The sequence below is a fragment of the Sinohyriopsis cumingii genome, chromosome 15 (assembly GCF_028554795.1).
Source record: "Sinohyriopsis cumingii isolate HCF-2022 chromosome 15, ASM2855479v2, whole genome shotgun sequence".
NCBI classification, from domain to species: Eukaryota; Metazoa; Mollusca; class Bivalvia; order Unionida; family Unionidae; genus Sinohyriopsis; species Sinohyriopsis cumingii.
This window is the reverse complement of record NC_142975.1, coordinates 58,981,227-59,004,279: the sequence shown is the minus strand read 5'-3', so window position 1 is coordinate 59,004,279 and position 23,053 is coordinate 58,981,227. Positions and strand designations below refer to the sequence as shown.

The 23,053-nt window shown below is 34.0% G+C and overlaps 2 protein-coding genes across 3 annotated transcripts in view; one reads left to right on the top strand and one right to left on the bottom strand.

Annotated features, from left to right (window-relative positions):
* The window catches only part of LOC149781876 (CTD nuclear envelope phosphatase 1-like), a 66,517-nt gene extending 64,017 nt beyond the window's left edge, over window positions 1–2,500 (bottom strand). Inside the window, exon 1 of the mRNA XM_089936070.1 lies at window positions 2,274–2,500. Within this exon, the coding sequence (XP_089792196.1) occupies window positions 2,274–2,372 (99 nt within the window). The 5' untranslated portion in view covers window positions 2,373–2,500. The remainder of the gene's footprint in view (window positions 1–2,273) is intronic.
* A 21-nt stretch (window positions 2,501–2,521) lies between these two features.
* LOC149781875 (uncharacterized) lies at window positions 2,522–22,656 on the top strand. 2 transcript variants are annotated; one of them, XM_089936067.1, is made up of 6 exons: window positions 2,522–2,702; window positions 8,511–8,709; window positions 10,107–10,292; window positions 10,623–10,775; window positions 14,904–14,999; window positions 16,573–22,656. In XM_089936067.1, exons 1-6 carry the CDS (start codon window positions 2,616–2,618, stop codon window positions 18,108–18,110), a joined length of 2,259 nt encoding a protein of 752 aa, XP_089792193.1. In that variant the 5' UTR covers window positions 2,522–2,615; the 3' UTR covers window positions 18,111–22,656. The 2 variants fall into 2 exon arrangements, with proteins under 2 accessions (XP_089792193.1, XP_089792194.1); XM_089936068.1 differs by having other exon boundaries at window positions 2,523–2,702; window positions 8,497–8,709.
* The last annotated feature ends 397 nt before the right edge of the window (window positions 22,657–23,053 follow it).

Genomic DNA, 23,053 nt, shown 5'->3' with positions numbered 1-23,053 from the left:
GTGTGGCAGGTTAGAGTGATGTCTAGTACTGGTGCATCATGCCACAGACATGTAGCATCATGTCCCACTCAAGTCACATTATCCGGAAACCAGTCCGAAAACTAACCTCTCAATGCTGAGCACCTAGCAAGGCAGCTGTTAGTACCATTTTTATAAGTCATTGGTATGAACCTGCGACTGACTGCATCCGAGGTGTATGCAGAGTAGTGCTCTAAGTGAAATCAAATCAAAGTGTTTTAAAAGCCAAGGTCACACAGCATTTTTACTGAAGTAGACCATTTTGAGAGGCAAATAAACATAGAAAATGAGTAAATTTAAGAGAATATTATAGTTCTTTTTTTAGAGTATAATAATGTATTAATATTAACACTGTGTAACAATAACAGTAAACGAAATATGACTCTCTGATGCAGGTGGAATCTGAAAGTTAGACATTAAATCGCAAAGTGACAAAAATTAATCAACACAAGGGGAAAAAATCCCAACATTAACCTTTTTGACCACACTTTTTAATACTAACAGATTTTGTAATTTGGCCAAGTTTTAACTCAAAACTAAACTAGTTTTTTAGGATACCTGCCACATTGATGTAAGTCCCAAATTGTCCGGTACATTGTCATTTCATCTCTGATGAAAACCTATCTACATTGCCCTTCACATAGATAATATCACTAAGTCAGTTTCACCTTTATTAAATCTATTTACATCGCTTTAACACATTATGACCTCAAAGTGTATAAGGATAATTTTGCTGACCAGACTCCAGCCGCCTGCAATATTTTACAATGTCAACAAACCTGGCAATTACAAAACAACCACAATAGAATTCTTAGGAAAATTTAATGATGGGTGCCACAAAACCTTGTTATTATTCCTAAATCTGACAGGTAATACTTAACTTAATCTTGGCCCTAACAATGATCAATGTGGTAAAATTCAAGACAAAACCAGATGCAACAACAGTAAACTTAAGAAATAAAATCTCAAGTCTGTATCAGTAAAATAAATGGCACTGAGTGTTTGCTGTTGCAGTTACTTTTCTTTATAAATGTTACATTAGGCAAAAAAAAAATGTGTGCTTCCAATCGTCCCTGTTTTTTGTTGCAGACCCTAGTGCTTTTTTCTCACTGGTATAAAAAAAAAAAAAATTCATGAAAATTGATGTGTGCATCAAAATGACGTGGTTTAGCCCTGTATCTGAAGTGTTAAGTACATTATTATATATAATAATCATTATAATAATGTTTAAACAAAAAAATCCTATTACTGATTTGTGCATCTAACTAACTGTGCTGGTTAGGAAACACATTTGTTGCCTTATTACTGGTACATCAGATCTTACACAGATGCCACTGACTGAATTGGCAGGATCAGAATCCTGTTTGGGACAAAATTATTGTGAATGGATCAGCTTATTACATAGATAGCATGTATTAAGGGACTAGCAGTTTCTGTGACAACATTTCTTTATTGACAGAACAGTTTGAGAAGATAAAATCTGGTAAGAATGGACATAAAGCTCAAATGTACATTATGGGGGATTTAAAATTTTTTATAACACAGACTGAATAATACAACATGCAAACTGGGGAATATGTTTAGATATTCAGAGGGACAGCATCTCAATAGGAATGAAAATTGCTTACATCAAACATTCTACTTTTCTTGTGGTGAAAGAGATATATTAGACCTTGTTCTGACCTCAACATGCAAATTCTCCCATACATACACATGAAAACTTGGGTTTATTTCCCTACCAATACCTTTTTTGTCAGTCAACCCTACATTATTTGAAGTCACAATCTAGCATAGTGTCTAAGAAATAAATTCCTCCTCTAAAATACCATAAAATGCTACCCGACTTAAACAACATGCTTGTGCTTAACAGACTGACCCATATTCAAACACATGACCTATTTTGTCTCCTTAACTAGGTCAGCACTTTATCTCCTGAATCATTTCTAAAATTATACTGACATTTTGATCTTTCAAAGGTTCGATTACAATCCCCTATACGTTGCTTTTATTACCGAAGCATGTCCACAACTTCCGCGCAACATCTGAAAATGTTCATAAGCACTTAGGCCTAACGAGAAACGAATGAGGCACTTTTGGGGGAAGTCAGTAAGTACAAATGAGCGCTTGCATTTGAAGTTACAATGAAATACTGTACGACATGGCTCATAACATGTTGTTTCAATCTGAAAATGTTCTAAAATTAAGTATTTCAAAATATTCAACAAGCCGATTCTTGACCGGAAAGCAAAACTCACCGCTCTTATTTGACGCCTAAAGCAGTAACATATAAAACTCCATATCTTTGCTGCCAGCACGAAGAAACCACGCAATCCCATAACAATGTACTTGAACATGAGTGCAGTACATATATCTCTTTAACAACTCTAAAAAATACTTTGTTAATTAGAATGGTCGTTGAAGAAGCATACACGATGTTTTGAAATGGCCTGTCACTTACGAGTTACCCAGGCCACCATTGACATCCCACAATTCTCACTTATAAGTCACGCGATATTTCAAATGAGACTAGGAGGAATGGCGTCTTTAGTAACAGGTGCGAGAGGAAAATCTTTATTGGTTTTTGGTGCTAGATCTTAATGACATTGTTGCATCGCGCATCGTCAACATTTACCACAAAAGACTTTTTTTTAAAGAAAAAATGTGACAGTAATTATCACGAAAAGGTATGCATTTTGTTTTCAGAAGATTCAGTTGTTGATTAATATCTGTTAAATAAATTCCAATGATTTTTTTGACTGGTGTTGCACTGTTCACTATTCAATACATTGTATGTATCTGTCTTAGTTCAGTACTGTGTTAGGTTTGACAGTCATGCATAGGTTGGCCCGCACTTGTTAAAGACAAGAAGAAAATAAAAGGAAAACAAATAAAAAGGTTATAAGCATATACGACGATATATTATGTATTAAAGCAAAGAGTGAGTACAGAAAAAGGAAAATTGATTGTCCCACTGCCAATTTTAAGTCCCTATACTGTACAAGATAATTGACCCAGAATGGTATATAAAATTTTGTTTTGCATCAATTGGTGGATTTTCTTTCTTTTGCAATAGGAATTATATGTTGTCTCCCATACAATGATTGCCTGATTCAGTGTGCCAAAAAGGACTCCATTTTTCTGCAAGCAACAATGCAGCTTTAAATTATAATATGTTAACAGTTTAAATAAGTGTACTGAATTGTTTAGAGAGAAATCCTGAAATCATTCTTAAGAACATTGCATAACTATGTAGTAAAATCACAGAGTACTTCAAAGTTAGGTGTTAAACATAATTATTTCCTGGAGATCACCTCAATATACTTGAATATAAAAACCATCCAGCTGTTGGGGCTTTCATGACTGAGAACATTGATGTCAGATATGTGCTATGATTGATGGAAAAAATAATGGAAGAGTGAAGGTAGGTCCTGAATTAAGTTCAAAAGTGAACAATTTCTGCATATTGTATGTACTTTTGTAATGATATCATTAAATAAGAGTGTTTTGCATTATTTAAGTCCATTTCAAGAATCAGAACAATTTATTAGTGGTAAGCATATATGTTTTTCCATATTGGGTATATATAAGTCTGTAAGTTTGATCCAAAACACTGAGCTATACAACTATGCTTAGTGATGTAGTGAATGAAAGAGCTAATACATTGTCTTAAGAGACCACCACCTCCCCACCCACCAATTTCGGTCAACAAAGAAAGATATCTCAAGACAGATTTGGTTTTCCAACAGAGGTCAGAGGTCTTCACCTCATGTACCAAACTAATATGTACATGAAGAATCTGATCATCTGTGACAGCTGGACAGCACTGATAGTGGTTGTGCAAGTCTGGTTTATTTGCAATGTATTTCTTGTAGAGTAAGACTGAAACTGTAGTGAAACACCTGAAAACCAAATCATCAGTATACTGGAACCTCCTCAGGACCAATTTCTTTTACTCCTGAATTTATCATTAATTAATTTTGTCATTTTTATTCCCAGTAAACTGAAACATCTCAACTCAGAATACAGCCCCCTCCCCATTTGGATCCCAAATTTAAATTTAAAAATCCCATAAAGCTTATACTTGGTTTAAGTTTGGAAATATATTTAAGTTTCTAAATTCCTAATACATGCTGGAACAGATTAATTACAGTTATAAAGTACTGTTGTCAGCTGATCTATGAGATGAAGACCCAGAAAATGTCCCAAGGGTACACAAGGTCAAAACAATATTTGACATGCACACCAACACAGATTCGGGCTGACTTTAGACTAATTGTAAGTCTTTGCACCATACAAAAGAGCCAGCTTTCAGGTGAGTAATTAATGTCTAAATGCTTGTAAGCAAGCCTTTTAAGAAAGACTATGTTTTTTGGCATATTGCCTAGTTGTGACTGATGCTGTTCATTTGCACACATGATCGAAAGAACATTTTTTTTTAACCATAAGGGCTTTTTATTAACCAGGCATGTGGCCTTACATTTGATGCTTTGCCAATGGAGACAGTCAAATGAGTATTCTTAAAGTCATATTTGCTCAGTGAAATTTCCTGATGTTTGCAATAAACATTGTGATCAGTCATGTCTTAATTAATTAGGGTCATGACCTAACAATTATTTTGGCCAATCAGAAATCTAACCTTTGATAAACACCTGTGAGTGTTTCTAGAAAGGAGGTTTGACTCAAAAGGAATGTGTAGTACAAAAAGATAATGGAAATTTAGGAGAAACTTGGAATTCTTCAATTAAATCAAAGTTAGCAACATTTTTTCATGTGAAAAGTAATTACCTACTTATAGAAATATATGTGGCATCTTTGCTTTGGCATGGCCTTGTATCGGTAAAGCTGTAGTCTATAAAATGCTGGTGACCTGTGGTGAATGCATCACTGTTTGACCAGATGAAAAATACAATATTTTTGGATCTTAGTTCCCCATGTGTGTCTAACTCATTATCATGTATAATAGCTCATTGAGAATCAATTCTTCTTCACATTAAAATGACAGAGACGTACTGGAAAGGGTTACTAAGTATACATAAACCATAAGAACTCAATGATTCAGTGTGAAACTGCGATTTCTCAAGCTACAAACCTTGTCTCTTATATATTTTTCTAGGGGATTGTCTTCACTCCATACATAATACATCAGTTGTTATGATTTGGACCCATTTTAGTAACAAGCTTGCTTTGGGTGCCAGTGTTTTTTTAGTAAGACTGTAAGTAGTATAGTGGATAAGCGTACTGTGTTGAATAAGGTGATGAGTATCTGTTACAGCTCACCCAGTTTGGAAAATTTTAATTTCTTGAAATCTGAGAAGAAAAAGAAAAAAACATATCAAAATCATAATACATGTACATCATCTTATTTTAGTGGAGTGGGTCTGGGTAGCTGAGTGGTCTAAGGCTCTTGCCTTTACACGAATACTCACTCAGTGTGGGTATGTGAGAAAGCTTGCCAGTAGATTTCCATGGGTTGGTGGTTCCTCCCTGGATTTTCCTGGGTTCTTCTTCCACCAAATATATTGGCTACCATGCATCATCTGATGAAAAATGGCATTAAAGCTACAAAACTCCCAAAATGAAACCGTTGTCTCAGTGATTCATTTTGGATTGTTTTTACTCATTTTGATGACTTTCAGTAATTTGGTCTATATAGCTTCCGAAACAAGCTGATTCAGCCCAGGCTTATTCTGTCCAAAATTATGGGATGATTTGGACCAGATTTCTGGCTGACTCGGACCAGATTTCTGGCTGATTTGGACCAGGTTTCTGGCTGATTCGGACCATATTTCTGGCTGTTTCAGACCAGATTTCTGGCTGATTCGGACCATATTTCTGGCTGTTTCAGACCAGATTTCTGGCTGATTCGGACCATGTAAAATGTCAGTAAGTTTCATCTGAGATAAGTTTTGTCATAAAGTGACGATCCTTGCACAGAAGGTGAAATTCTGTTGTTTTTTCTACTAGCGTCGATATTGCTCTCTGCTTACTTCTGAAAGGCATATATTATTTAATGTGATTATTTAGGCTTAAATAAGGCTTAAATTTAGGCTTCACAAAATTAATGAAATTTGTTGTTAATTCTTATTTATATTATAGTGCAGGGTCTGGCCATGGAGCAGAAATAATTATTTCACAATTTTACTAAATATTAGCACATAATGTATTGCATTTAGAGCAAATATAATTTATTGAGAGAAATAACAAAAATGAACAAAATATACTTTAAATTCTCAACGGAACTTCATGATTTGTGTTGCCATTTGGAACAAGAATCACAGCCCATCGCCTGTTAAAAGGCATGAACTCAGTCCACACAGGATATACAATTAGCAGTAATTTTAAGAATGATAAAGAAAGTGTGCCTCCCTCCTATATTTATAAGAATGACTATTTGATAAATGCTACTCTAATTGTCACGTCTGATTATCACCGTCTGTTTCACATGTTAATCAGAATGGGCTTAATTGGATTAATCACACACTATATTGATCACATGACCATGTGTGTGGAAAAATTGAGTAGCATGACCATATTGTAACAAGCGATTGAATAAACAATATCTGTTTTTAGCTAGTCAGCGACAGAGGTGTTAATAATTAAATAAACACACTGGGATCAAATCGTTCATGCTTTTTGACATAACATGTGGTTAATAAAGTTTGTCATTAAGCCTCTTTGTTGTTTACCAATTGTACCAACAGTTTATTGATGGCTGTACAAATACAGTGGATTGATTTAAGTTGTTGACAGTATAGGGCTTCATTTCCGAATAAAATGGGGACATCAATTATCAGCTCAATAGCAGCTATAACTGCTGTAAAATATGACTTATAAAAATGACTGCATTTTATTAGTTTAACATAATGCATTTAACTGTGAGATATCAGGGTTTTTTATGACATTGTAAAATAAAAATGTGCATGATTCAATTATCCAGAAAACTTATTAATCCAGACATATTCACTGGGAATGAAGGTATCAGATTAATGAGGCTCCTCTGTGTGTGTGTGTGTGTGTGTGTGTGTATATATATATATATATATATATATATATATATATATATATATATATATATATATATATATTCTTCATTTTGGTTGAACAAATCTAAATGGCTGAGTGGTCTAAAGCGCTCACCATTACAGATTACTGCTGTCTCACCTCTGTCTGCATGGGTTTGAGTCTCGGGCTTGGCCAATGTGGTTACGTGAGAGAGCTTGCCAGTAGCTTCTTGTGAGTCAGTGTTTCTTTCTGGGGTTTTCCTGGGTTCTTCCTCCACCATTGATACTGGCTGCCATGTATAACCTATCTTGTGCTGAAAATGACATTAAACCCTACAACAACAGCAACAACAACAACAACAAATCTAAATGCTATAGTTAATATGGAGTTTGTTCTGATTTTGGCTAGAACTTTGCTAACAGCTGTCTTAAGTAAATTTAAAAGGCTAATATATTCTCTTAGTGTGTCTGCAAAAACAGTAATAACTGCTTAACTAAATAATGTGTGTGTTACATGGTTTTTCTTATAAGAGTCACATGGTCCGAATCAGCCCATCTTTTGGCCCAAATCAGCTCATAATTTGGGCTGAATAAGCCTGTCATTTGGGCTGAATCAGCTATGGTCCGAATCATCCACGGTCCAAATCAACCTGCATTCACAACTTCTTTCACACCCAGTTTGCTAGTTTATAAAGGTTAGCTCAGTATTATTCTCAATTCAATATAAAAAGTCTTTAAATTTGAGGGGTTGACATTACATCGTTAAATCAATGCATCTTATTTTGAAATCAAAGCTGGAATCATTAGGAAAATAGCCACTTGAAGTGTTTAAAAAAAATGCCATGATTTTCTTATATTCATATCTTCTTGGAAACATAGATGAAATATATCAACTGGTTTAAGTGTTCTGTTGCTATTGTTGTGTGTGCTGTCGGAGTGGTACATATAGTTTTATTTCTCAGCACTTTTGCATGTGTAGTTATGAAGTTTAATGAATATATTTGTTCTGAATCTGTTAGTAAACCTTTAAGACTCAGAATTCTTGGAAATTTCACTTTACACTATTTTGAATGAATAAATTTTATTTTTCCTGTTACTTTAACAAATACATGTAGTTCCATTTTTTCAATGAATTTTTAAAGATTTTAAACACATGTAGTTGATAAATGTTTACATTATTTTACAAGATGTATAAATGATACAGTAGTAAAATTTATTTTTCATGGTACATTTTAATAATGATAATGGAAACAAGCCCATTATAACTATTTTAAGACTATTGAAGGAAAGGGACAAAAACCTTTTTTATTGTAGACTGCAATCTTCATATATTGTTAATGCCATGATATTGGGACAGCTCTACATACATATATATCACAGTGAAGTGTCAGGGTAAAAGAGCTGGCTATTTTTGTATCAGTGAAATCACATAATCAAGATCAACCTTTTTATTTGTTTCCATGACGATTGTATTCAGGATGATCTATAAAGACCAGGATGGGAAGTCTTGAGGGAACATTTGATACAAAATTAAATGAGGCTGTACGATGCGGCGACCTAGAGGAGGTAAAATCAGCTCTGTCGCATGGGTATGACCCTAATATGATTGGGCTCTACCAGTGGAGTGCCCTACATGAAGCCGCACATAATGGTGAAGTGGAGATTCTGAAATTGTTACTTGAAAAGAAGGGTAAGTTGAAATGCATGGAGTCAAAAACAGAAAGTGGGACATCTTGTAGAGTTTATGTAAATCAGTAATTAGCTTGTAATCCATAAATAGGTAAATGATAATATAATTACATTTGATAGGCCATGAAATTGGGTTCATTATATTTCTTTGCCATTAGCTATGCCTCAATTTTGGAGTATGGTTTTAGTCTACTCAGACACTAGATGATAGAATAGAAGATGTTCTGTTGAAATGCACAATTTAACATTGACCAACAATAATAACAAGTAGCTTCATAAATTAACCAACTTAAGCATTGTATTGAAATGAAAATATATTTCTATCAATACATCAGAACAATGATCATGCAGTTGTTTAAAATCAATCAAAATGGTAACAGTCATATATTTCACACATGAGGGTATCTTCAGTGTATACACTTTTATGAAATTGAATCAACTACAAAATCATAAACATCTCATCAATTTACATAATATGAGCCCACTATTACATGTGCAACAAAGGTGACCAGGTTAAGGAAGATAACCTTTTATGGTTAATTATGGAATCAACAAGGAAGAAGTGTACAATGTTAGGGTTTTAATCTTATATAGTGAATGATTCACAATCCATTAGCTCTGCAGACAGTATATACCTTGTAACCATATATTCTTGACATATTTATAATCTTGTACCCTTTGGGTCCACAGCAGGTGCTCATTATTGTCTAGTGAAGTACCATTCAGTTTTTTTAAAGTTTTTGATGTATTTAAACAAGATTTTGGTGTAACATCCCTACATCCCACTCTATTCAGTCCCTCAGAATACCACCATCCACCTTGTATAAGGTGGTTAGTCGTAAATCCCATTAAATTCTTTGAGATCTATTAACTATTACTACTTAACATTTTTCACTTGATCTTACTTTTTAAGTAATATGAACCAGTTATAATGTGACTGCACATTGTTAACAAATTTTTTTGTGTTCTTATGCACCATTATGACACAGCCTTGTTAGAACATCCATAGGTTTACGGTTTCTTCACCTGTAATGTGGATCACTATAATGGCTGTCATGATGATCATTATAAGGAGGTAACACTGCATCTAAGGTTTGTTCCTGTATATACTTTGATTTCCTATCTTGCAAGTGTAAGCAGAAAGCTGTGTCATGGTGCAGTGTTCAGTACTAAGACAACACTTTAAATAGAACATTTGTTTTTGTTTCACTTATGACAAAATCATGTTATTAAATACTATACATTTTATGAGCTGTTTCAATTACACCAAAATTTGTTGATCTGCAGGCACCAATTTTTGCTGGAAATTTTACTTTTGTTAAGGGGAAAAATTAGTTTCATTTAAGTCAATAGATTTCAGTCATAAATTTTATTCCATTCCAATCTTTTTAATTGAAGGAGATCCAAACAAGCAGGACTACCTTCAAAGCAGGACAGCTGTCCACTATGCAGCAGAAAGTGGACATGTTGAATGCCTTGATCTTCTTGTCAAGGCCAGAGGCAGGTATGATGTCAAGGACAATGAGGGCAAGACTTGTTTGGATGTTGCAACACCAGAATGCAGACTAGTACTAGAGAAACAACGTAAGTCAGAGATAGGAAGGAGGTAGATGTGGATTTTAAAAAAATATTCAGAAAATGTGTTTTAATTCATTTTTGTGCATTGTAAATATTGTAATCCAAAGTCATCTGGTGTCATTGTTTACATTTCTTTTAAAAAAAATATTTCTCATCTTTGCTTACTTTAAAATATTTTTTATGAAGATTGTGAAAGCCTTATGATTTTGAGGTCAAAGGTCATTGCCATGGTAATCATAACCCATACTGTTGAACTGGTTCACATGCAGTATTTTGAATTTTACACTGTCTGTCTCTCTTTAAGTTTAAAATGATTGTCTGTTTGTACTATTTCAGAGGTACAAGACCTAATGAAGATGTCAAAATCAAAGTCATGCAAGGCTGTTGTTAAAGGCAGTGATGATGATATACATTTGGAGAGTACAAAGATCTATCCACCAATAAATGCAGTGGGAAGCTTGACAGTTAATAAAGAAGACAAAGTGCCAGGTAGATTTTATATAAATTTCCAAAGATTTGAATATTTATCTTTATACATATATTTTTTGTCACACACACACACACACACACACACACACATATATATATATATATATATATATATATATATATATATATATATATATATATATATATATATATATTGAGATAGGTCATATCCTTCTGTTCATTTGTACATTCATACATCACTGTTTTCCTTGTAGCTTAAATTCCATCTTCAGTGATGGAGAGAGTGTGATCATATTTTGCAGGATTTTTCACTTTGATGGTAGAAAGTTTTTTAATCCTCAACCCAGCTCCCAGGGTGAGGAGGAATGAGAGGGACCAAGGGTCATATCTATACCATATAACATTGGTTCTGTTTTTACTCCATCTTCATTGACTCAGGGAGGAGAATCACATGGTTTGACCAGCATGAGAAAATGACAGTGAAGATTTAAAATCCTGATAAAAGCTACATTGTTTTGGATATTTGTGATGGCTTTCATCACCATAGTTTTGTAGACTGTAGAAAGTTTACCATTTTAAAATATTTTTGGCTTTAACGTTTAGATTTAATGATGTTCATGTGGAACTTGGATGAAACTTATGATTTTGTATTGGTGATCACTTACTCTTGCACAGGAAAAATATGTGATTTAAACCCAGAACAAAAATTGCAAAGGTAGTGTGTTACCATGTTATTGTACCATACAGCCCTACATTAAGCCTCATTGTTTTACTCACTAAATAAATTGGAAATCAGTAACTATATCCTCCTCTCCAGTTGTCAAACAAAATTTTTAATGTAATACTACAATTAGACATTGGAACACTACTTTATTATATTTGCCAGTTTCTTCTTTCTCCTGATGGATTGCAACAGCAGTGCTTGACTTTTGTATTTTTTAAGGAGCCAAACATGAGCTTATCTCTCTCCAAACATGAGTTTATCTCTAAACAAACATGAGTTTATCTCTAAACAAACATGAATGTATCTCTAAACAAACATGAATTTATCTTTTGTCTTCAGAGCATTGAACGTCTCTTAATCGTTGAACCTTTTGTACCCTAAGGTACCTGACATGATCATGGATGCCATTTCATTGTAACTTTTGTACCCTAAGGTACCTCACATGATCATGGATGCCATTTCATTGAACCTTTTGTACCCTAAGGTACCTCACATGATCATGGATGCCATTTCATTGAACCTTTTGTACCCTAAGGTACCTCACATGATCATGGATGCCATTTCATTGAACCTTTTGTACCCCAAGGTACCTCACTTGATCATGGATGCCATTTCATTGAACCTTTTGTACCCTAAGGTACCTCACATGATCATGGATGCTATTTCATTGTAACTTTTGTACCCTAAGGTACCTCACATGATCACGGATATTCAGTTTTGTCAAATCAATGTTGTACATGCTGTAATCATTCCATTATGATGTCATCAATATGACATCACTTGTTACTTAACTGTATCATAGTCAGGTATGGGATTAATTACAGGTATTCGATTTGGCACTGATGATTACAGTTATGATTATGATTACAATGCATTTGGAAACTACTATTATGATTACAGGAGGTTGATTATAATTATGATGACATTTAGTCAAAGATAAGAATTATTACTGTAATGTATGTTGGCTTTGAAAGAGGTTTTTATTCTTAGGACAAGAAGAACCCATTAATAATTCATGTTTATTTTAAATGAAGATATTAAATGCTTTGAAGTTATATGTAGCTTTCTCACTACATACATTACTTATACTTTTCAAAAAAATTTATTATCGTCTGCAAAGGCCACCTGCCTTGTAAGCTCACTTTTCTGATGCAGAAAGGATGGCCGTATAAGAAGGTGAACAGTGTACTCTTCGAACCAGAAGAGTTAACATGACCATGAAGAAGTATTTGTTTATAACGTTGCCTAGCTGATTATATTTCCTTATAGCTTTGATAAGAGGAGGGCAGACACAATGCATGTGAAACATTGTGTCTACCCACTTATATTTGTATCATCGTTTGTTGGTAGTTTGATAATTGCATGGAAAGCAGCCCAGTACATAGTCTTACATGATTCTTCATGTGCCTCTTACTCAGATGGTTATTGACAAGCTAAGGTGTGTAATGAGGTTGGATGTTGTGCTGCCTTTCATAGCATCTTAGATAGAGTAGTGTTTGCAAGCATCTTTAAAATTCCTGGCTTGTCTGTGGATTTTAACAGTGGTTGAACACAGGAGAAAGCTAGTAACACTGAACAATGTTGATGTTGTTGTTGCATTTAATGCCATTTTTCAGCACACATTATGCATGGCAGCCAGTATTAATGGTGAAGAACCCTGGAAAACCCCAGGAAGAACCACCGACCCATGAGAAGCTGCTGGCAAGCTTTCTCACATACCCACATTGGCCAAATCCTAGACTCGAACCCACGCAGACAGAGGTGATATGGCAGTGATCCGTAACGGAAAGCATTTTAGACCACTCGGCCACTCAGGGCCCCACCACTGAACAATGAAAAAGAACAATACACCAGGTCTTCTTACACGGGCCTTCTAAACTTCTCACGTAAGCTGAGTTAACTTGACATTTTGCTCAGAAGCCTTGTGAGATCAGCCATCACAAGGTTGAATAGATGAGACATTTATTTGAAGTCTACTTCACTGTAAACTTATACCTGATGAAAAAGAGTTGTTAATTAAACGTGAATTTTTAAATTAACAAAAGGTCACCTAAATTTATTAGACAGTATATTTTTAGAAAAATTTGCTTGTATATTGACCACTTTAAATTACCCATTCCTTATTGAAATTGTCAACATTCATGGTGTTTTTTTTTATGGAAAGTTTTATTATTCTTACATTTATTAGGAATATAATTATAGAATTTTTGTTTTGTAATCATTTGTAATTGTGATTACACTAAGAAATTACACTGCTAATGAAAGAATTAGGATTATGATTTTAGAGCTTCTGAAATATATGATCATGATTATGATTACGCTCATAATTGGCCCCATACCTGGTCATAGTGCTTTGAACTCTGGCAGAAACTGAATATAAAATGAGGTAGTTGCAACTTTTGTTTTTTATTGAGTAATGAAAAATAACAATTCTTATAAAATTTAAATAATTGCAATGACAGTCCTGTACAAGAAAATGATGAAGTCAATGAAAAGTACATGAGACCATGGGAAAACCAGTGCAGTTCAGTGATTGTGTTACATGTGTCACAGAGAAAATATTTACTTACTAACATACACTATTCTATATGTATTTGATAGGAGTACTCTTCACTATTCAAGTTGTGTATATATATTGAATTTTTTTAATATATTCAGCTTTTATTTTAAGGTCATTTGTTGGCTTGGTACATTTTCCATAATTTTCTCCATAGTGAATCTTACTTGGGGACATATATTCAACAAAGAGTTTTAAAGTGGTTTCACTTTTTCAGAAAGTTTAAATACCATACCATTTTATAAGTAATGATTCAGGTGGGAGAAAAATAGAAGAACAGTTGAGAAGATTAGGTATGGCCTGCACATGTGCTAGTTCAAGGGATAGAACTTGGGACCGCTGAGGTGCAAAGCTTATGGTCTTGCAAAATGGTTAAATTGTAGACTACTGAAATCTTTGGATTTTCAACACAATTTGTAAATATATTCTCTAAGAGATAATTTTGGTTAGTATTTAAAGGAATATGTACACCAGATAGGTTTTGTTGAGCCAAGGCAGTTTGAGTAAAGTGTCTTGCACAGCAGACACACTACAGTGAATAGCCAGAATTAGGTTAAAAGTTAAAGTTGAAAGGTCCTGGTCATCGAGGTGGCTTGTATCATATGAGACCAAAAATTATGTTATGTACCATGTATACTTTTGTACAAGCTGAGTAACTGCAAACAACATAGATGATGATCTGCCATCACATAATGCAATGGCAGATCAGGGTAAGTGTTGCTTGTTAAACTGATTACTCCTAATAAACTGCACAGACCCAGATCTGCCAGTTCATTAAATGACAGCAAATCTGTGTCTGTGCATTTTGCAGTTGGACTTGAATATTTGTAGTACATATAATATTTTATTTTGTAACAAATATTTTCATTATTTATTAACTTTTCAGATCTGGGGTTCCTTCACATGTCTGTGGAATATCATGCAAAGAAGAAGACCTTGAAGATATGCGTGTCACAAATAAGTGACCTTTTGCTTCCACCATGTATGTTTTACAGTCTTTAATTTGAACAAAGTGATGGAAATAGAACATAAATAATTTTCTTTACTTAGATTCCTCTCCTTGAATGGACAATTTTAGTGTGAAAAGATGTACACAAAATAGTATCCTTTGGTGTGTGTTATATTTTATGCTAATCAATTTGAAGAATGAAGAATAGAGGACATTGTACTTATTCACTTGATATATCAAATTTATAGGGCCATTATGATTATTTCACTAGATATCCTAAATTATACAGAGCTTTCTATGTATTTCACTAGATATCCTTAATTAAACAGGGCCTTGCACTTATTTCAGTAGATATCTCAGATTTACAGGCCTTTGTATTTATTTCACTTGACATTCTAAATTATACAGGGCCTTGTACTTGTTTCACTAAATATACTAAATAATACATTTCTTTGTACTGAATTTACTAGATATCTCAAGTTTATAGGGCTTTGTGATTTTATTTTACCAAATATCACAAATTTTACAGAGCCTTGTACTTATTTCACTAGATATTTGAATTTTACAGGGCCTTGTACTTATTTCATTTTAGATATCTTAAAGTTTACAAGGCCTCATGCTTAATTCACTAAATATTCCAGATTTTACAGGGCCTTATACTTGCATCACAATATCACTAATGTCATAGGCCTTGCACTTATTTCATGATAATACTTTTTACATTACAACAGCCTGTTCTCTTATGAGGTTAATCATTCAGTGTTGAGATAAAAATGGTCTTATAAAATGGGTGGCTTATTTTGAGATGAGCAAAATTGTGAAAATATACTATTTTGGTGAGGTACACTGTGGCCTCTATTTAGGGGGATGTCTTTCTTGATTGGGGCCTCTCAAGAGACAGGCCACTATACATAAGATTTTTTTAAGTTCAAACACAGTAATGAAAATATTACAAAATTCACTTTGAATATTTTAAATTGTTCCAGGAGCTTTTATTCACAGATACTAAGAAAAGAATTCAGTATACCCTTAAGTGTAATATTGCTCATGATGTCTATGATCCATGAATTGAACTCAATATGATACTTTTACTGAATGGTCTTAAATGCATACCTTACGGGATCACTTCCATCTCACCTCTGTCTGCATGGGTTTGAGTCTAGGGCTCTGCCAATGTGGGTATGTATGAAAGCTTGCTAGTAGCTTTCCATGGGTCAGTTCTTACTGGGGTTTTCCCGGGTTCTTTCTCCACTAGTTATAATGGCCACCATGTATAGCCTATCATATGCTGAAAAATAGTGTTTAACAAACAACAACAACAACATTTATTTTGAATATATTCTAGGGACCTTGTCCTCGTGATAATTGGGTGCATGATCTTAATGGTGTGTGTTTATCAGAGTTATGTACCTACATACATATTGTTTTTTATTTGTTGGGGACAAACTTTCAATAAACACTTTAAATATAAAGTCTTCAAAAATTTAATAGTCAATCAAAACATTTTGGCCTTCCACACTTTCATTTTCCAGAGTTTTCACCAGCTTAATGTGAGAGGAACATTTGTTTATCTGAAATTAATTCAAATTTATTCTTCTGCTTTCAGCTCATACATCGATGATTCATGCAATTTATGTCCGAGCCTTTTTGCAGCCAGACAAAAAGAAGGAATCTAAGCGAAAGACTGAAGAGATCAAAGTTGAAAGTTCACAAAGTCATGTTCACACTCCAAAGTCTGGTAAAGGAGTTAGTGAACAACATGTATTTACTCCAGCGTCATTCAAGTTTAAGAGGCCTTTAGAGTATGAAGATATCGATAAGGATGTTGTAAAGGTGAAGAACTTGCAGCTAGAAGTTTGTCTGATCCAGAAATTCAGCCGAAAAGTGTTTTTAGTCGGCATGTTAAATATGCCATTGAAGACTGCTGTAAAAAAAATTGTTCGGGAAAAGTATCCATTGATTCCTTGCATGAATTATACTATTCCTGCAAGTATGAAAGTGTACAGTGCCTCAGAGCTCCAAATTACAAGCTCGTCTAAGGTATTTTACAGCAATCCCAATGTACGAGTGTTGTCCTCTTCTGAGATTTCAGTTGATTCTGATAGATCAGCAAGTGATCCAGATTTAAAAAAAATCACTACTCATCAAACTCAGCCATCACCATCCATTAAGGTCACTATACCAAGTGAGAGCACTTCACCAGACTTAGACAGTATTGTTGTCAATTCCAATGAAAGTGTTAACGTTAATGAGATATATATACCTATACCAGGAGAATTGGATATGGAGGAGCAGATTTCAAAGCCAGAGAGTAGCATAAAGGGAGGCAATTCTCCTAGAGTTAGTCTTGGGACAGATGGTATCAGGACTATTGACATGGAAATTGTATCTAAGAGTAAGATGAAGAAAGCAGTGAGTGCAGTAAAAGGAAAATTACAGATTAGACCCAAAGCAGTGAAAAAACTTGGGTCCTATAAACTAGATAAAGATATCGATCTTGAAGAGGAAGAGGATGAAACTAAAAAAATATCACCAGGCATAGAAGAATGGAAATATTATAATATAAAGCAGTCAGGCTTTGGAAATATTGATAAGACTGGGCAAACAAGATTACTGGCAAGCTTTCCACCCAAAACAACAGCAAAGATCTCTGTCGAAATGGATATGCCAACTCTTGGTTCACATGAAGTTATCCTACCGATTGAGACGGTGATGGAAGGCAGGATGTCAGAGAATACTGAAATGAGTGTTGTTTCAAGTAAGAAAACTTTGGATACTGTGAAGAAGAAATCCCATCCAGGCTTTGCAGTACCAAAGATCATTGTCACATGCCCAGAGAAAACAAGCCTTAAAGTAGAGGGTAGAAAAAAGTCAAAAGAACATTTGAGAGATGAGAAAGATAGCAATTTTGTTACACCAAGAAATGTTACCATCAACATCAGTGATGATGACACTTCTCATATTAAAAGTGGAGGTAAAAAATCTAAATCTAAAGATGGAGGTGGAAGGAAAAAAGTGTCAGAAAAAAGAGATGATGATTCAAAATCAAGGAATTTACCTCATGAAGTTGTTTTGGATATGGACATACCATCAGACTCAGTTGTTATTGATCTAGAGCCATCCATAGATGCGCTGGAAAATTAGTGCAGGTATCTTCTCCCAGATCAAATTTTGCAGAAGAGGAAGTAGGTGATATTGAGATGGGAGTATTTAAGCTTGCATCTAGGTTTACATCACAGAATAATATTTTGTACCAAATTAGGTTTTAATTGATGACATTGCAGACAGCAGTGATGAGCTACAAGAAAGTTTTCATAATCAGAATCCAAATATGGTCATTGAATTGTCCTATATCTGAAAACTGAAGGCAGTGTTACCAGCCGGGTCACATAGACATCTCAAAATATTGTCCTCAAATTTAAAATATTTGAAATCTAGCTTTTGTGTTTAAATGCAAGCAATTTACACATATAATATCATTTTGTTATATTAGATATATTTGTGAACTTTTGAGTCGCAGTGACTTTCTTGTCTCAGTCTCAGGAACGACCTGTTAGAGATGATTACATATTCAAATCCTCAAACTACAAAGAAATAAAGTTAGCAACAGTTTTAAGGTGAGGAAGAATAAATCTCCTAGAGTTGTGAAAAAATTAAGGAAGAGTGGAAAAGCGAATTTCTGTGGATCATATAGTTGTGAAAGATGGAAATACACTGTTGATATGTGACTGGCATAAGGACGCTGGAAAATCAAACCTGTTTGCCAATTAGGGCAGGTTCAATCTTCCAAAAGAACATAGAATAATCCTTTTTCTGATTAATATACACACATAGTTACAAGGAAAAACACTTGCACAAAATTCAGTCGAGTCTCACTTTCTACTGGTCTCTTACAAAATACAGTTCAAGTATTTCTCTTTATTCAGCATGACACAAGAAAACTTAAACATCAATGTGCTCCCCAAATAATGAGTGTTCCCAGCTGTGACTGCCAAATACAAATGACTGTTCAGATTTTTGTTTCAACTCTTGAAATGTTCATTTTTCTCATGATATTATAGGTTCACAGATCAAATGACTTTAGTTTTGAAATCTATTGAGAATCCTGAGTTTTATGCTACTTTCTTGCCCCTTTCTTCACAAATTTTGTAAATTGAATCTCTATGACTGTCACTTTACACCCCACCCACCTACCCCCACATATACAGACACACACACAGAGGACAGTAATAGCTATAGGTGTGAAATACGATAATGTTTGTTGAAACATTACTGTCTATTTAAACTGAAGAGTAGTTGTAGTGTTTGTGGGGTCAATTTAATCAGTTGTACAAAGAGTTATCCTTTGCTACATAAGGGAACCATAATAGCGTACCTATGTAAATACTCCTTGACTCTTTACATGAAATTTATTATTTATGTGATTGTTATTATTTATTAAGTATCAAACTACAATATTCTTACAACACTCTTCCTCTACTGCCATCTCCATATATAGCTTGCTTTTTTACTCCGCATGGTTTCCCTCCTGGTCAATCATTAGGTGAAAGCAATATGGCTCTGCATTGTTTCCCTCCTGGTCAATCATTAGGTGAAAACAATATGGCTATGCATGGTTTTCCTCCTGGTCAATCATTAGGTGAAAACAATATGGCTATGCATGGTTTTCCTCCTGGTCAATCATTAGGTGAAAACAATATGGCTATGCATGGTTTTCCTCCTGGTCAATCATTAGGTGAAAACAATATGGCTCTGCATGGTTTCCCTCTTGGTCAATCATTAGGTGAAAACAATATGGCTATGCATGGTTTCCCTCCTGGTCAATCATTAGGTGAAAGCAATATGGCTCTGCACACAGATAATACACATTTATGTAAATCACACCTTTGAGTATTTTCTTATAAACATTTGCTATTCTAACCCCAACTGGAAAGAGGCATGTAGATTGAAAATCTTTTCTTAATTTAACACCATTTGTAGACTTCTAGTCCTTCATACTTGCAAATAATTTATGTTAACTCTCTGCTTTTTTGTCATGTTCTTGTTTTGCTTTTCTAAATTGTGTCTTGTTTTGACGAGGAGCTTGGTTAGCTTGGAGCAGTGTGAAACTGTTTTGTAACTGCACTGTTACCCACTTTTGTATCAATATAGAAAAACATGTATGTATTTTTTTACATGGAGAAATATATAATATGTACATGTGAACTTGTGTGTAAAAAGACATATTGGTAGAGTATATATAATCATTAACATAATTATAGAATTAGTATTAACTATGTAATAATTTACAATTCAGCTGGGCTGAAGTCATATGCAATATATTTTTCTACCTTCAGAGATTTAACTACATGAATAATGTTCTCATTATTTACTGGTAGTCATGGTTATTTGGTCAACAAAAAACATAATCATTCTAGTTGTAACAATTTTCCTAGACAGAATTTGGTACCAAATTTATGTCTAATTGACGCTGCTGGTGAATTTGAGGGAAGTAGAAGTTGACACAACATGCTTTTTAACCTTTTCTAAAAATAAAATCATGTACAAAAGTAGACCCCACTGCCCCAGATATGTTACACTGAAAGTGAAAGCATAGGAGACAGTTCATACTTTTGTTTGAAAAATTCCCATTTTAATTCCATTATGACCAATTTGTGCAATTTCCCTAGCTTTTAACCCTACCTCATAAGTCACCCCACACCATTTGCCAATAGTGGATTCTATCAACTTTTACAGACAAGAGTTATCTTTGCTTTGTATGGAGTAAAATCATGCACTACTATGAGAAATTACATGCCTTGAGAAATCAGGTTCTGAAAGCATATATTGAATAAGTATATAGTATATTGACCTGTGACTGGAGTTCACCTGTCTTTAGAGACTATAATCTTTTGGCTGAAGGGGTGGTCTTTAGAGCCAGGTTCTGGTGTAATTGTGCTTTTCACTAAAAACTTAGATGTTAGAATTTCTTTAATGCATAGATGAAAAGAAGGATAAACCTTTTGATGTATATGGCATAGAATACTGTATGTACTCACTTATATGTTGAGTCCAACTGCAAACTACATAGACCCAGATCTGTCATAACATTATGTGCCAAAAGATCCAAATCTATGCAGTTTTGTTAGGAGTTATCAGTAGAACAAGCAACATTAACCTTGATCTGCCAGCATATTATATGGTGGCAGATCAGATTCTGTGTTGTTTGCATTTGGACTCAAGTTATAAGCGAGTATATATGGCAATGTATTTTTTTTTTTTTAATTTTTAATTTCCTCTAATTTGTTACAAAGAGAAATTATTGTTCTTGAGTAAATTTGCAAATTTTAGGCTCATAAAAATAATTCTTAATATTATTACAATACAATTATTGGTGAATTAAAAAGAAAACGTGTAAAAGGACAAATAATATAGTACATTAATACAAATCCTGTTATTATTATTCCCCATTCAGCAATTCTAATTATATTCTTGTAGTGTCTTATTTTTTCTGTGATTGGCCTTATCTTTCAAAAAATATTTTTATATTCATAATCAGATATTCCTTTTGGTCTTTATGCTTTCTGTTTTCTTATATTTAATAATGTCTACTATTGTTCATTACAGGGTCAGTTAAAATGAATCATGCTCTAAAAATAAAATATACTTTACTCTGCTGAAAGAAAACCTGTTTTAGACTAAGTATAGACATTGTTTTACCATCGATGATTTTAAACATGTAACATTTATTTTGATTGTGAAATATCTTTTTTTTTCTTCAGAAAAATATAAGCAAGCAAAGCCTTTTTTTAAAATTATGATTTTGACCGTCTTCACTAGCTAAGGTTCCAATATGATCGTGCTATCTACACCTTGGCATTTCGAGCAGATATTTGTGTGCTTTGGGTCTCTGTGAATTTCATTAGATGCGGCAGCAAGCCACCGCATCCCAATCAAAATTAAATTGTTCAAATTTGAACACTGTTCCTAAGTGATGGAGACAAGGGGAGCACATGACTTGAATGGACTCATAAATAAGCAATTTTATACTGCCGGTCTGTGTTTGTACAAATACCTTTCACTCAAATAGACCTGTAATGGCTTCCCTCTATAGTATGTAGCCATACTTTCGATGTTAAACTTACAAAGTATCCTTTTTAGGTCAGTCGTCTCCAAAATTTTGGCTGATGTACAATGCAACACACTATTGGTTAGTTGGCATTACATACTAAGGTGGGCAACTCATGAAATCCAATAGATGTTGCTAGGGTAAAGCACCAGCATATCTGTTTGATCCACCTATGTGTAGATAGGGTTATCATATCAGAACCTTGGCTAGCAAAGATGGATTTTTACTCTTGGGTTTAATTTCTACTTGGTATAATTGCTGATATGTAAAGTCCAATCACAAACAACATAGACCCTGATTTGCCTTGCATAATGTGTTGGCAGATCATGGTTTGTGTTATGTGTTGTACTGATTACTTGTAACAAACTATGCAAACCCAGTTCTGCCAGCACATTATGTAAAGGCAGATCTGGGTCTGTGTAGTTTTGCAGTTGAACCTGACTTGTATATCAGCATATATCATATTCATTGTATGAATTTACTTGATCTTTATAACCATAACTTGTATTTGTATACCAAAGATATATGCATCACCAAATGTACTCAGATCTGTGATATTAAACTGATAATTTGATAAACTCAGTTTATTGTTGCTATTGTTTTTACTTAATGTATGTAATCATTGGTAAGAAGTACTGATAAATGTTGTTCTAGTTCCAACAAAAATTGCTTGCTTACCCATGGATTGATTCAGAGAAAGTATTTTGTTTTTGCTGTTATTAATATTATTATTATTATTGTTGTTGTTGTTCTTACTGTTGTTGCTATTATTACTATTATTGTTGTAAAAAACAAAGTTTTACATGTAGCTCTCTTTCTTCAGTGCAAGCACAGTAATGACATTTAATGACTGCTTTTGTTGGAAGCAGTATTTTGTGTACCGGTAAATACAAATAAAAGACAGTTTTATTGTGTTGAGAAATGATTAGTCTGCTTAATGGGGTGCAGCTTTTTGTGGGGAGGGGAGGTAAACAGTTTT

Excerpts from the sequence above, each read along its gene's own strand:
- LOC149781875 (XM_089936067.1), top strand. The coding sequence starts at position 2,616 with ATGACATTGTTGCATCGCGCATCGTCAACATTTACCACAAAAGACTTT. Across the intron at positions 8,710-10,106 it reads ATTGTTACTTGAAAAGAAGG|GAGATCCAAACAAGCAGGAC; the intron begins GTAAGTTGAAAT and ends TTTTAATTGAAG. Across the intron at positions 15,000-16,572 it reads TGACCTTTTGCTTCCACCAT|CTCATACATCGATGATTCAT; the intron begins GTATGTTTTACA and ends TTCTGCTTTCAG.